General features: G+C 40.7%; 1 protein-coding gene across 1 annotated transcript in view; it reads right to left on the reverse strand.

The window, feature by feature from the left end:
* Positions 1-806: 806 nt before the first annotated feature.
* Positions 807-14,648, reverse strand: part of SSC4D (scavenger receptor cysteine rich family member with 4 domains) — a 29,104-nt gene continuing 15,262 nt past the window's right edge. The window contains exons 5-10 of the mRNA XM_075262773.1: positions 13,896-14,210; positions 9,885-9,965; positions 9,726-9,800; positions 6,572-6,883; positions 6,318-6,395; positions 807-2,004 (exon numbers count right to left, since the gene is read on the reverse strand). Of these exons, the coding sequence (XP_075118874.1) occupies positions 1,688-2,004; positions 6,318-6,395; positions 6,572-6,883; positions 9,726-9,800; positions 9,885-9,965; positions 13,896-14,210 (1,178 nt within the window). The 3' untranslated portion in view covers positions 807-1,687. The remainder of the gene's footprint in view (positions 2,005-6,317; positions 6,396-6,571; positions 6,884-9,725; positions 9,801-9,884; positions 9,966-13,895; positions 14,211-14,648) is intronic.

Genomic DNA, 14,648 nt, shown 5'->3' on the forward strand with positions numbered 1-14,648 from the left:
CGGCATCACCTACCGATCCTGGCAGGGGCTGGGATTGATAAGTAAATAGGGTCTGTTACCAACTGGAGTAACTCCAGTCAGTAACAGGCTATTTTGCTCAGTGGTAGCGGCTGTCGCTGGGCCCCCCAGCTGCTACCACTGCTACCCCCGTAGTTACACCCCTGCCTGCAAAGTATATAGAGTAGTGTTGATGACATTGTAGTGTACATAGCAATACATAGCAATGTCATACTGACCAGATGAAGGTGTCAGTATAGTTCTGTAACATCTAGACACTTTTACTTTATCTGTGATTGGCATTCTTAGTATCAAGCCCGCTTTTATTTTCCAGCACCTAAATATTTTAATTTCTATAGCCATGTAAGAAATGAAAATAGGGAGAAGACAACAAGTTTTGGTACTTAATTTCATGTGATAGAGGGGTTAATGACAAGGACAAACATCAGTGGGGAAGGCCTGCATCATTTTGAGTTTTACTACATGCCAAGTAAACCCTTGCTGTCAATTCTTGTTGCCCCCGTGTAAGTGACCAGTACACAGCAGTACAAACACAATATGAATTACATTTCCAGAATATCTTGCTGAGAGAAATCATTGTAAAATAATATTTTTTACTATATAATATAGAATCCACAGTTGAAGTCTTTCAAAATGAATTCTCACAATGAAGACTATTACTTAAATCAAGAAAAATTATTGTAATTTTTTGCAAAATGCACTTTATATGTTATTTACATGATAAAACTCATAGAATAACCACGTAAGGAAACCAAATTTTAAGAAATTCTTTATTTATTGTGACCATATAACATTTCATAAGTATTTGGTTTAACTTTTGCTATGGAACCTAACATCACAGTATTTAACTGTTTACATGAATAAGGACTGAGTAAGGAGCATAGGTTCAGCATCCAAACCATATAATATATTTATTGAAATACTATGAAGAACATGTATGAAGAACTGCACTTAATATTGACCAAAACGCTTCACAGCTTTATGAACTGTGCAAGTGGGTAACATTGACATGAATAAGAAAATACTAAGCCTGCAAATATAATATCATCGATTAACCACTGTTTTTTGGATTGGTTGCTTTTTCAAGCTTTCTGGTATTTCTATAATATAGAAGTCTAAAACTGGGTCTAATAAGTTAAATTTCCTATATGAGAGCTAGCAATATAAGATTGCCCTACAAAAACTGTAACAAAAATGAATAAAAGTTTTACAATATTTTTGGGAGTAGAAGCATTCCATGGCTCATCTCAGTACTCTGATAACTGGAGAAAATTAGATTGGATTTTTCCCCTAATTTAAAGGTCAACTTACAACTAAAATCTGTGTATATTATAAATCCATATTTCTTAAAGGGGTTGCCTGACCACATAGGATAGGTCATCGTATGTGATCTGTGGGAGTCCACCACCCAGACCCCACACAGATCAGCTGTTCTTTTAGCACCCGGAGGCTGCTGGATTGGTCTTCAGTATGAAAAATCAATTCTAGGCCGAGCAACCCCTTTAAAAGAAAAGCACAATTTTTTTTAATATATATTATGCTTTTCTCCAATTAACATTGTCTTGGTTTGAGTGGGTTAATAAAGTGCAAAATTACAGTCAAGTGACAATACAGAATTATTTACAACATGTATAAATTTACATATGTTCACATTGGCTGAATATGCTGTTCACAAGAGGCCGCACTTAACCCCAGCATCTTCAGAGTGGTCACAGTTGTGGACATTCCAGTGAATATAGGAGCACTGCAATAGAGAACTTTCATTGCCATGACACTTAACATTGTCGAGGAATATAATGCCAGTCCCCTGTCCATACCATGCTTCTCCCCAAGCTTTCAAAGCTGCTCCACAGCCTAAAGAACGACAAACCACTTTTGCAGCCTTTAGGTCCCATGCATCATCACACACAGTCCCCCACTGCAATAGAAAAAATATTTCCAAACGGCCTTCACATCGATGACTTCCATTCACTAGACGGACAGACCCTGGCAAACAGAGGAAAACATGTCATTATCTAATTGTTAATAATACTATAAACAGAAAAAACTAAACGGCGAGCGGCACATAGTGTGATTCTGTTTATCCAACAGGTATGCAAAAAATATATGGGAACAAGACTCTGAACCAGTAGATGAAAAAAAATAAATGAAGAGATAATAAGAAAAAATAATCAAAAACTTTCTCAAGGGTTTTGCTCAACTCTCCAGGGAAAAGTATGTTCAACTTATACATCCAATACATTTCTCGTTGTTGCAGATGCTCAAACCTATTATTGACTTTGTCAGAGATCTGAACTATAGGGGTGGCTATAAAGACCTTGAACTCAGACTTAGGGCTAGTTCACACGTGAACTGCCCGCACGGGTTTTGACACAGAGAGAGACGCGGCGAGACGCGTCTCTCTCTTGTCAAAACCCGCCCGCCGCGACCACCACGGTCGCGGCTTTCACCTCCGCTGTCGGCTCAAATGAATGAGCCAACATGGAGGGTGCTTCCGCCTGAAGAAAGAGCATGTCGCTTCTTTTCTCCGCTAGCAGCAGCCTGCCGCTAGCGGAGAAAAGAAGCCCGGCGGTCTCCATAGACCACCATTATAAGGGGAGGTTTTGGACGCGAAATCCGCTGTCAAAAACCTCCCCTTATACTCACGTGTGAACTAGCCCTTATGATGTATCAAAGCATGTCGTGAAATGCTATGTTTTACAAATCCATTGTTTACATTAGACCTGTGTTTGCTTAAAGGTTCTCTAAAGGGTCTGGTGGTCCTCCTCACATACTGGGGGTCACATGGACACTGTAAAACATATATCATATATACTATACCACCCAACTGTCCCAATTTCCCGACACTCACACTTTCCTGCCCCTGTCGCAATGTCCCACGCATCTCCCTACATGTCCCATTATGTCCCTTTAATGATTTACTGATCAATCATTCCTCTGATCACCACCTGCTCTTATAACAGATAAGAGGCTGCGGTGATCGGAGGAACGCTTTACTATGGTTCAAGGACCTTGTGTGACATCACACGGTCACGTGACTAAGTGGGCGTGTCAGTGTCCGATGCAGTGAAGAGAGAAGAGATCCGTGTAAGGTACTGAGAAGGGAGAGGGAAGGGGGGGATCTGAGATGCAGGATGGAGAGAGAGAGAGTGTGTGTGTGTGTGTGTGTGTGTGTGTGTGTGTGTGTGTGTGTGTGTGTGTGTGTGTGTGTGTGTCTGTCTGTCTGTCTGTCTGTCTGTCTGTGTGTCTTTGTCATTATACTGGGTGCAGAGAGGGAGGGGGGACATGAAACTGGGGGAAGATGAAAGGGGATATGAAACTGAGGGAGAAATGGAGGGGGGAGATGATGAAACCAGGGGCAGAGATGGAGGAGGGGACATGAAATGGAGCAGATAAAGGGGGCACTTAAACTGGGGGACAACTGGAGAGGGCATTAAACCGTGGGAGGAGCTGTCTGCCTCTAGTTGCCCCCAGTTTAATGTCACCCTCCAGCTACCCCTACAGTTTAATGTCTGCTTCTAGTTGCCCACCGTTTAATGTCCCACTTCATCTGCCATTTATTTATTGCCCCTTCCAACTATCCCCATTGCTAATATCCCCCTCCAGCTGATCCAGTTTCATGTTTAAACTGGGGCACCAGGAGAGGAACTTAATACTGTGGGGCACTTGGAAGGGGGACATTATAATGTGGAGACATATAATGTGCGGGTGACTGTAGGAGGATTATACTGTGTCGGGGGACATGAAAAATGAATGAGAATGGTCAGAGTCTACATAAAAGTGGGTGAGGCTAAACTAGCTGTGGCGCACTATGCGCGCAGCACATTTTGTCCCTCTTTCTGTTGTTCAAAAGTTGAGAGGTATGCATATACTGAGGAGCAATTCAATCATTGCTTAATTTGAAAAGTATCACCTGTAGTGTAGCTAGATATTGTGGTTATCTGATGACAAATTGATAAACAACATTTACATCTTGGATGATTGCAGGGAAAAGAACTTTGCGGAAGGGGTTGTGTAGGAAGGAGGGTGAGAGATGTATTGGCCTCCCTTAGCTTACTTTGGGCCAAATAATTTTTTAGCGTTTTGACTTACCTAAATGCTGATCTAGGTCTAGATGGTAAACTAGTAATGGATCATTTAAGAGGATTGCCCAAAACTTGCCCAATAGGTGGCATGTCTGATTATGACATGTATTATAGGTTGTGACAAAATTATGTCTAAAGGAGTTCATAGTTATTTTATTTCTGTCTTTAGTTACTATGCAATCTGACTGTGTAAGTGTGCCTGCTTTGGTGTAAACAGCTTGAATGATTCACTTGGAATATTTTTTCTCAGCAAAATTCCTGGTCAAGATTTTGCTTTGGGCAGCAAAATCAACGTTCTGGCGAATTGTTTTGAATTGTCCAAATGGGACATTTTTCTTCCACTTATGAAAATGATGACTGCAGAAATCTACTGCAGTCTACCTGCTTAAAAATGTTCTTGTTCTGATAAAAATGCCCCACTTGTTCTGATTGAGGTATTGGGAAAAAATCCTAAAAGATTTGTGTGTTCCCCTCCAAATATGATCATCTATATGTCTCTTATAATAAATGATATTCGATTTCCACAGTGATTTTGGATGAAAGATTCTTCAAACTTTCCCATAAACAAATTTGTATAGCTAGGCATGAAACGTGTGCCCATGGTGGTGACGCATTTCTGAATAAACATTTTGGATTCAAATGTGAACATATTGTGTTTTATTATAAATCTAATATAGCCATGTTTTATTTATTTTATATGGAGACTTATAGCATTATCTTTGTATTAGTAGTCATTTTTTAGTATTTTTTGCTAATTATATGTTATTTGCTAATCATTTATATTGATATTTATTATTATTATTCATTATTTTTTTTTTTAGCATTTTCCTTTTCTTTTTTATTTTAAACAATATAAAAAAATTGGTTTTCCCTTCCCCAATCATTACTCTTAGAGTCCTCTCATTATTAATGCACTTTATTCTTGTCTTCTTTCTCACTATGACCGTCCCTAGAATATTTCTGCATGATTTGTGCAGCTTAAACATGTTGTAACTGATACTTTTTAAAAGAGCTATTTTTTCCACTGTTACGTCAATTGTGTAGCGCATCTACATTAGCTCCATAGAGTGCGCATGTGAAATAGACCATCCACAATGATATACTCTATCTGGAAGTGTTTCCTAACTGCCCAGATAGTGTAACACCATTCACGCATGTGCAGCTGCCCCTGCTGACCATTTATGCATGCGCAGATGTTTTTCAAATTACTATGTTAACTCTCCCATTCGGCCACAGGAAAATGGTGCTTTGGATGAAGATGTGATGGTGATGAGAAAGAAGAGGTGGAGAAAAAGATGGTGGCGTCCCTAGAGTGTTTTCGAACAGTACAGGGAAGGCCCACAGTGCTGTTTGAGTGCAGAGGAACACCCTCAGTGCTGCAAGAAAACTCATTTACATAAAGAAGAAGATATTTCTCTGGAATGACGGCATGGATCAAAATAAAGGTAAGAGAAGAATAGCCGTTCTGAAGGCTATTCCTAAGTGTATTTAGTTAAAAAAGGGATTCTAATGATAGAATCCCTTTCAGCATAACCAATTATGGCTACAACTTCTTCTAGAGGTCTTAGACGATCACTAGAGACTATAGTGAAAGATTTAAGTTGGCCATGTACAATACATTATTTTTTGTCAGTTGTAATGTCTAATTTCAGCCCACAATCGTCTACATAAATGCCATGAACGTTTGTTCACAGCCAACCAATGGCAGTCTTTTAAAAACAGATCAGTTGGGGGGGGATGATGGGTGTTTCCAGCTATAGGCCAGATAAAAACCCATGCAGGTTTAGCATGCATGCATGTTTGGCATGATCAGCTACATTTCGACAACCATCAGACTCATATTGAAGATGGGACCATTCATACAATGATTCACATCATCAATCAGACAGCTGCATGATGGCCATCTCAAATGGCCAGCCTTTGGGCTTTGTGTCTTAATAAACCACATATTGATGGTTCCAGGTTAGTTCTGCTATGCAATACCTAAATAGTAAACTAGTGTTCAGGTCATTGGTTAAAATCAGTAACTTGCCAGCAAATTGCAAGCAAATCAATTTCAGGACTGTCCAGCTTTGTGTTGTCCTATTCAGATTTCAATCTGTCATGTAATCATCATAGGAAGCAATAGCCTAAATGTGGTAGAAAAAAACATTCCCGACATACAGACTCTGCATTGGGATGATATCTATGTATTTATCTTTGTTGGATACATACCATCTTTTGGAGGTGTTGCTGATCTAGTTGTCACATCAAAGGTGCTTTCTTTGGAAAACAATTCTGAGTCTCTCACACCTAATAATTATAATATATGGTTATTCTTAAGAACATCATTTCCATTAGCAGCAAGACAGATTACAGGTCCATTAAAGCGGGTCCACAAAAACATGGATTCAGAACTGACAGATGGAGAGGACCCTGAGTATAAAGAGCTATGTACAAACTATGTAAAAGATATACAACATATTCACCTTGACAAATGACACCTGCATCTTCATGATGTCCACAATTATGCTGCCCCCAGCCTAGGTGGAAGCATTCGATTAGGTTTTTCTCTGTACCAACACAATCTACATTATCAAGGAGGATGGGACCACTGCCGTAGCCAAAATAACTAAGCGTTGTAGCCACAATGGCAGGACCACAACCCATCAGGTTGCAAACCACTTGTGCGTTGTTGTAATCCCAGTCATCATCACATACAGTTCCCCAAGTATTCTGATATAGAACTTCCACTCTGCCTTGGCAACTGCTGTTTCCATTCACTAGTCTAATGCTGCCACCTGGGGGACAAAAAGGAAAAGTATTTAGTGCAACAAAATTATCTCAACATTTTTCGTATACAGCTTCCAGTTTTTATCTAAAATAAAGAGCAAGAAAATAATTTCCTACTTATTACAGATTATTATGAGTCAATATTTTATTGCTTAAATTATGACAACTTAAATGTATAATTATCAAAAATGTTACCCTAACCACATAGTAAAAATGCATTTTTATAATAAACATATGCTGTTATTTTTGCCATTTTTTTCCCCTTCACAGTAAAGTAAGATGTATACATACTATAGAATGAAGGCTTTACAAGACAGTAAATGGGCTAATATGATGTATGCTGTATACTGCCTCCTTTATATTACCATGATCCCGTATGGGTAATTGGCTATGTTGTCTTGGGAAATTGAGGTCTGGTTTAATTGATCCATAGTAATTACAAAAAAAAAGGCTTCTTCAAGCTAAGGATGACTATTAAAAAGCCTTAGTTACATGATAAATTATCTGGTGATCCTTCTATTGGCAATTCATGAGACAATTTCTGTATGTTTCTCATGAGAGCTTAAAACGCTCATTTATACATTGGAATTTCTGGATCAAAAAGGAAAGGATTTGGAAATAACATCAGTTCTATGATTTATGCTTCCATAATCTAATTACATTGTAGATAGTTGCAGCATGGACATGTCTGAAGCCTACTACAAGTCTTAAAAGATTTGATTGGTTTGGTCAAGTCAACACATGGATTTTCATAGTAAATTTATATTGTAGGGAAGAGCACAATGTAAAGTTAATAAAACTAAATCAACTGGGTGACTCTACATTCTAGTTCATGCAGGAGGTGACAAGTAGGAGTCTATGTCATAAACACAGCCATATACATACAACTTTGTCACAGATTTTTCAGCAGTCAAAGAAACAGCGAATGCCAAGGGCTCCGCGTAACGTAAATAAGATAAGATAAGATACCGTATTTTTCGGACTATAAGACGCACTTTTTTCCCCCAAAATTTGGGGGGAAAAGAAGGGTGCGTCTTATAGTCCAAATGTGGCCGCAATACAGACCCAGCATCCACTGTAATAGAGAGGCGGATGCCAAGGAGTGTTAGACGCCGGCACATGTGCCGGGGCCTGAGACATCGCTACGCTCCTGCCCTGCATGAAGCCAGCAGCAGTAGGAGCGATGCTGCTATTCCGCTCCTCAGTCCCTCCCCGCAATAGCAGCATCGCTCCTGCTGGCTTCATGCAGTGCAGGAGTGTAGCGATGTCTCAGGCCCCGGCACATGTGCCGGCGTCTAACCCTCCCCGGCATCCGCCTATTACAGTGGATGCCAGGTCTGTATTGGCGGCCCCTTCCCCCCCCAGCCAAAGTGTAAACTACCCCCCCCCCCGGGGCCGTACCACACCGGCCCCATACCTGTGAAGTTGCAGGCCGGCCCCTGCGTGGCGATATCGCAGGAGCCGACCTGTTCGGGTGACAGCCGGGAGCCTAATGAAGGCTCCCAGGCCTGTCATTGCTATATTACCATTGCGGCTAGTCTATGACCAGCCGTAATAGTAATATACAGAATGTCCCATAGACGGCAATACTGTTGTATTGCCGTCTATGGGACTTGCAATCAAATGACCGCAGGTTCAAGCCCCCTAGGAACTAATAAAATTGTTTAAAAACCCCCCACAAAGCTTTAAAAATATATAATAAAAAAATGAAATAAATAAGAGTTCTAAATCACCTCCTTTCCCTAGAATACAATGTGGCCTTGCAGCTGTTGCAAAACTACAACTCCCATATATTAAATATTTTTTAAAAATTTTGCTTCAAAATTTTTTTCCCCTATTTTCCTCCTCTAAAACCTAGGTGCGTCTTATAGTCCAGTGCGGCTTATAGTCCGAAAAATACGGTATTCCTTTAATAGTCCCACAATGGGGAAATTTCAGTGATACAGTTTCATAGATGGTACAGTAGTATATAACAAGAGAGAAAAACACATACAAGCTCATGGCAGATGCCGTGATTTCGAAGTGGAAAAAACATCACAGAAAAAACTGAGGTGTCTTACAGTAATTGCAAAGTGGATGACATTCTGGCTTATCCAATCCACACATTGCAGAGAAATATCCGCAGCGGACATGCTGCAATTTAAAAAAACCCACTGCCTATAATAAGCCCTGGACTTATTAAGTTATTATAGGCCTGTCTCACTGTCTGTTTAGGGAAACCCTCGCCTGGAATCTTCTCTCCAAGTCACAGGATTGTGCATCAAAGTCCTACTGTGCACTACAGTTTCTGCAGTGTCTTAAAAATTGGGGGGGGGGGGGGAGTGGGCGTTCATCAGAGCTCACCGTCAACGCCCAGTGATGACGCTAGACTGTCAGGAACACCCTTCTGACAGAGGGGAGAGATCTGTGCCGAGACTAACAGCAGCAATATCTCCTCCACCGGGGCACATAACGGGAAAGCCAACAGTGTGCTGAATTCAGCGCGCTGTCAGCTTTCTAGTGATATATAAAACTGTATATGTATGAGGACCTGAAAGGTCCTCATTAAGCTGTCTGCTCACCATGTCTGGATTAGTAGAGGTCCTGGGGCAGCTGTGACAGAGGAGAGGGGCAGCTGTCTGGCTCAATGGAGGTGACTGGGTCTAGTACTATGAACAGGTCTGGCCCTACCACCCCTAGTACACATTGCACATCAACCCTTCAACAGTGTTGCCCCCTGACGAAGGGCCAGTCGGTGGCCAACGTTATTTGACGCATGTCAGTAGTAGTCAAATAGCTTAAACTTATGTTTTTAGCAGCAAATGTGAAAGACAGAGTAAAATAAAAGAAAGGGTAAAACATACAACTTACTTTTCTTCCCAGGCTGGAAAAATGAGGTTGTGAGCAAATCAGTCTCAGGAGAAGGTTGGCTTCCTCCCCATGTCACTATAAACAGTGGAAAATGCACAATAAACTTTATTAAGTGCAATATACCATGGTAATAAGTTCATGTAACAATGTCTTATTTACCTGTGGCCGTGTCTGTAAATGACTCTGCAGTGTCATGAGCTATATGACTGGTACTTGAGGTGGTAGTTGAAATTCCCAGACCTGAACAAAAGTAAAATTCTTACACAGTAAGGGTGCATTCACACTGAGTAAACGCTAGCTTATTTTGTAGAGTAAAATTACACTTGTAAATTTTGCTATCCCATTGACTTCAATGATATTTTTTTACAAGTGTAAAAATATGCCTGTAAAAAATACGCCTGTAAAAAATATGCCTGTCAAATGTCATTGAAGTCAATGGGATAGCAAAATTTACAAGTGTAATTTTACTCTACAAAATAAGCTAGCGTTTACTCAGTGTGAATGCACCCTAATAGAAGAAAAAACCTTATATAGATCTTTTAGTATCATATATATATATATATATATATATATATATATATATATACACACACACACATATACACAATTAATTTGGAGTTTAGTTTATGATTTTACAATTATGCTTCATAACTAAACATTCCATATGCGGCAGTAATTATCTAGATCCGTGGTTCTCTAAGCCATAGCTTAGAATGTGGTTTACAAGATGAATTGCTGCAGGATGGATGCCAGCAATGCTTGGAGAATACTGGAGTTTACTATCACTTGATTCTTCCCCATGTGAAGCTGCACAGGGAGGAAAGAGGGGAGACACTTCACATCATTGCCGTCTCCTCTTTCTTCTTTTTGAAGTTGAATTACCTGCACACTGTGTAAGGATATCTTGACTTCTCCTGCGTATGGTCAGAGTCTACCCAGGCCACAGGCCTCTCCTGGCTTATGCATAGCTCCCAACCGTTCCGCATTTAGCGGGAAAGTCCCACCTTTATACTCCAGTCCCGTGGTCCTGCCCGGCTCCCTGCATGTCCTGCTATGTCCCTTTAGTATAAACTTTATACTTTTACTTAGTTTAAACTTTTCTCCGATCACCCCCCACTCTAATAACAGTGATAAAAGCAGTGGGTGATCGGGGGAAAGCTTGTACTACTGTAATCTGAAGGATCTGTGTGACGTCAGACGTCACGTGACTAGGGAGGTGTGTTTTAGTGTTCCAGCCGGAAGATGGAGAGATGTGCCATCTAAAGGTACTGAAAGGGGAGGGGACTGTGAGATGCAGGGTGGAGAGTGTATGTCTGTGTGTGTTTCTGTGTGTGTGTGTGTGTGTGTCTGTGTGTGTGTTTCTCAGTAACCTAGGGGCAGAGATGGAAGTGGAACGTTATACTGGGGGCAGAGATGGAGGGGGGACATGAAACTAGGGCCACAGATGGAAGAGCAACATGAAATTGGAGGCAGAGTTAAGGGGGGGGGGGCTGAACATGGGGGCAGGTGTACGGGGGACATGAAACTGGGGGCAGATGACACTGGGGGAAGATGAAGGGGGGACATGAAACTGTGGGCAGATGGAGGGGGGGACATAAAATGGGGCAGATGAAGGGGATATGAAACTGGGGGGGGAATTGTGGGGGGGAGATGAAACTGGGGTAGATGAAGGGAGGCACTTAAACTGGGGGACATTAAACTGGGGACAACTGGAGGGGGCATTAAACTGTGGGAGTAGCTGTAGGGGTACCTGTCTGCCTCTAGCTGCCCCAGTTTAATGTCACCGTCCAGCTATACCTATGGTTTAATGTCTGCTTCTAGCTGCTCAAGTTTAATGACCCCCTCTAGTTGCCCCAGTTTAATTTCCCACTTCAGCTGCCATTAATTTATTGCCCCCTCCAACTACCCCCACTATTAATGTTCCCCTCCAGCTGCTCCAGTTTCATGTCCCCTCTAGTTTCCACCAGTTTAAAATGGGGCACCAGGAGAGGGACTTAATACTGTGGGACATTTGGAAGGGAACATTATAATGTGGGGACATATAATGTACAGGTGACTGTAGGAGGATGATACTGTGTGGGGGCACATGAAAAATGAATGAGAATGGGCGGAAACAACATAAAAGTGGGCAGAGCTAAATTTGGCGCAGCGCGCATAGCGCACTTTTTGTCCCTCTTTCTGTTCTTCAAAAGTTGGCAGCTATGCTTATGGTCTGATTTGCTTGTAACAATTGGCCTACAGTGAAGAGGTAAATATTTAACTTTTTAAAAAAAAAAAAAAAATCCTTTCTATTGAGCACTTGGGACAGGGGACCAAGTACAAGGGGATACTGTTGGGGACATGAAACACTGTGCCGGACAGGGGACACTTTGCAAGACTAGAGGAACTACTATAGAGGGACAGGAGGTAATATGTGGACAGGGTTCACTCATAGGAACAGGAGGCATGATTGTGGACAGGAAACAATATGGCATTTTGGGAATTTTTAATGTATGGGGGCATAAACAATGTATTTAACACTAACAATACCATCATATAGCTCTAACATATTTAAAATGCCGCCCTGTATTATTATATTATTTTCTAACAGGAGCAGAAGTGAGCAGGGCAAGAGGAAGGCGAGTTTGTTTACTGCAGTTTCGATAAAGGTGATGTAAAAACCAGAGGCCAAGGGTGTCTGTTTTTCAAACTTTGGTTTTTTGGAAGAAGTTATCTTGGCAGTCTCTGCGAATGTAAAAAGTGAACAAATCCACTTGGGTATGTTCACATCTGTAAGCATCTTGAAAGCTACCACTACATGTTACAAAGCACAGGTGCACTGAGATTGGGGGCACTGCTCTTGCTTCTCAAGTAGTATGGGTGATGTCATAACAGTGGGAAGATCAAGTCTCACTGCATGAGGCAGCACATGTATAAGATGGTATGGATCTAAGTGGCAAGAACAGTGCTCCGGGGAACTGAAGGCTTATCTCCAATGCACCAACTGTTTCATTTACATAAGAGTTCAAAGCTGTTTTTCTCAAATCTACAAAAGTGATAGAAATGACAATGGTATGTTGTTTATGACTGTAATGTGTTCTGTGACATGGTGGTGGCAATTATATATGCTTGGGAGGGATGGTAGACTCCCTTTGAATAAGTATATTTTAAGTCTGCATTGGCTTAGTTTGTGACACATTTATGAAATGTCACTCATTATTTGGTAAGTTTGCTGCATCTGTAAGTCTACCACTTATCTGCTATAATGATAACTCCACTTTCTATGCCACCCACGCACTGCAGTAAAATTGTGACAATTTGGTAAGGGGTGGCAATATATTGTGTGTGGTCCTGTAAAGGGGGGTACCTATTGCATGGGGTCCTGTAAAGGAGGCACTTACTGTGTGGGGGCCAGTTAAGGTAGCAGTATACTGTATGGGAGGCAATAAAGGAGGTAATATATTATAATATATTACATGAGGGCCAATAATAGGGCATTATATTGTTTGTATTTCAATAAAAGGGGTTGTATATTGTGTGGGGCCAATAAAGGAGCAATATACTTTGTGTGTGTGTGGGGGGGGGGTCAAAAAAGAAGCAATGTTCAGTGTGGAGGAAAATTATGGGGCAATATACTGTGTGTGGGTTGGTAAAGTGGGCAATATACCATTTGAGGGGGTTAGGAAAAAGAGGTGTCATACCATTTAGAGGGCCAGAAATGGGGGTGATATAAGGGTGGTGGTGAAGTAAAAAGCTTGCTATGGAATCCACTTTTTCTTACTTACATCCCTGATAGCATCTTTACCATCTGATTCACTCAACAACATGGTCACCTTGTTAATGTGGTTGTCTTTTTAATTCACAGTCCCAAAAAATTAATAGGGCTTGTTGATGTAAAAGATGAATATCCAGAGAGAAGACTTGAAGAAAAAAAAAATAATAAAAGGGTCTTTTATTAACTTATTTTGCATGGTGTATATGGTGTATATTTATTTAAAATGTTTGTCACCTCAAATTCTTTTAGGATTGTTTTTCGGATGAGCAGGGCTTAGCAACTAGGGAATTGAATATGGGACTGCTTGAATATTAAAAATGCATGTGATCTCTGAGCTATATGAATCACAATTTTTGAGTGAAAGCTAACTTTTGTATAACAGAACTTTCTCCTCGGTATGAATTTTTTTTTCTTACCAGCACAGATGATTCCAGCATCTTCATGGTGGCCACAGTTGTGAATGCCCCAGCCAAGACTGTAGCAAGTTGATAGGTATGACTCTGACCCATCACAGTTCACATTGTCCAGAAGTATTAGACCAGTCCCATAACCAAAGTAGGCATTGCTTTTGTAGTCCAGAGCTTCTCCACAGTTAATTTGTCTGCATACAACAATTGCATCCTTCATTCCCCAGTCATCATCACATACTGTACCCCATTTACCCTTGTAGAAAATCTCTACTCTCCCTTGACAGGAATCAGCTCCATTGACCAACCTTATACTGCCATCTCCTGAAATGACATCCAAGTAAAATCCTTATGGTTATAATATAGAATCCACATAATGTAAGAACTTTCATTTGAGCCATGTTTTCCCAATTTATTGATTACTGAAATTGGTACATACATATAAGTATGTGAACTCCACTCCTAATTTATTGAGTTCAAGTGTTTTAGCTATACCTATTCTAAACAGGGAGATATATTACAGCACACAGTAATGCATCTTCATAGACAAACACTGTTAGTAGGAGTTGTAATGAAGAGTTCATTGCCTTCTACTTTGTACATCTGGGTCCCTTATTTTAAGTGAATTTTAATGTCAATGTTGCACTATACAAAGACATTTCAGACAATTGGTTGATTTACTTTATGTCAACAGTTTGATGGAGGCCGTTTTTTTGTCCTATGGATTGAACAATTTTGTATGGAGGAATTCAATTGATTGAG

This window comes from Leptodactylus fuscus, chromosome 2 (genome assembly GCF_031893055.1).
Source record: "Leptodactylus fuscus isolate aLepFus1 chromosome 2, aLepFus1.hap2, whole genome shotgun sequence".
Taxonomy (NCBI): Eukaryota; Metazoa; Chordata; class Amphibia; order Anura; family Leptodactylidae; genus Leptodactylus; species Leptodactylus fuscus.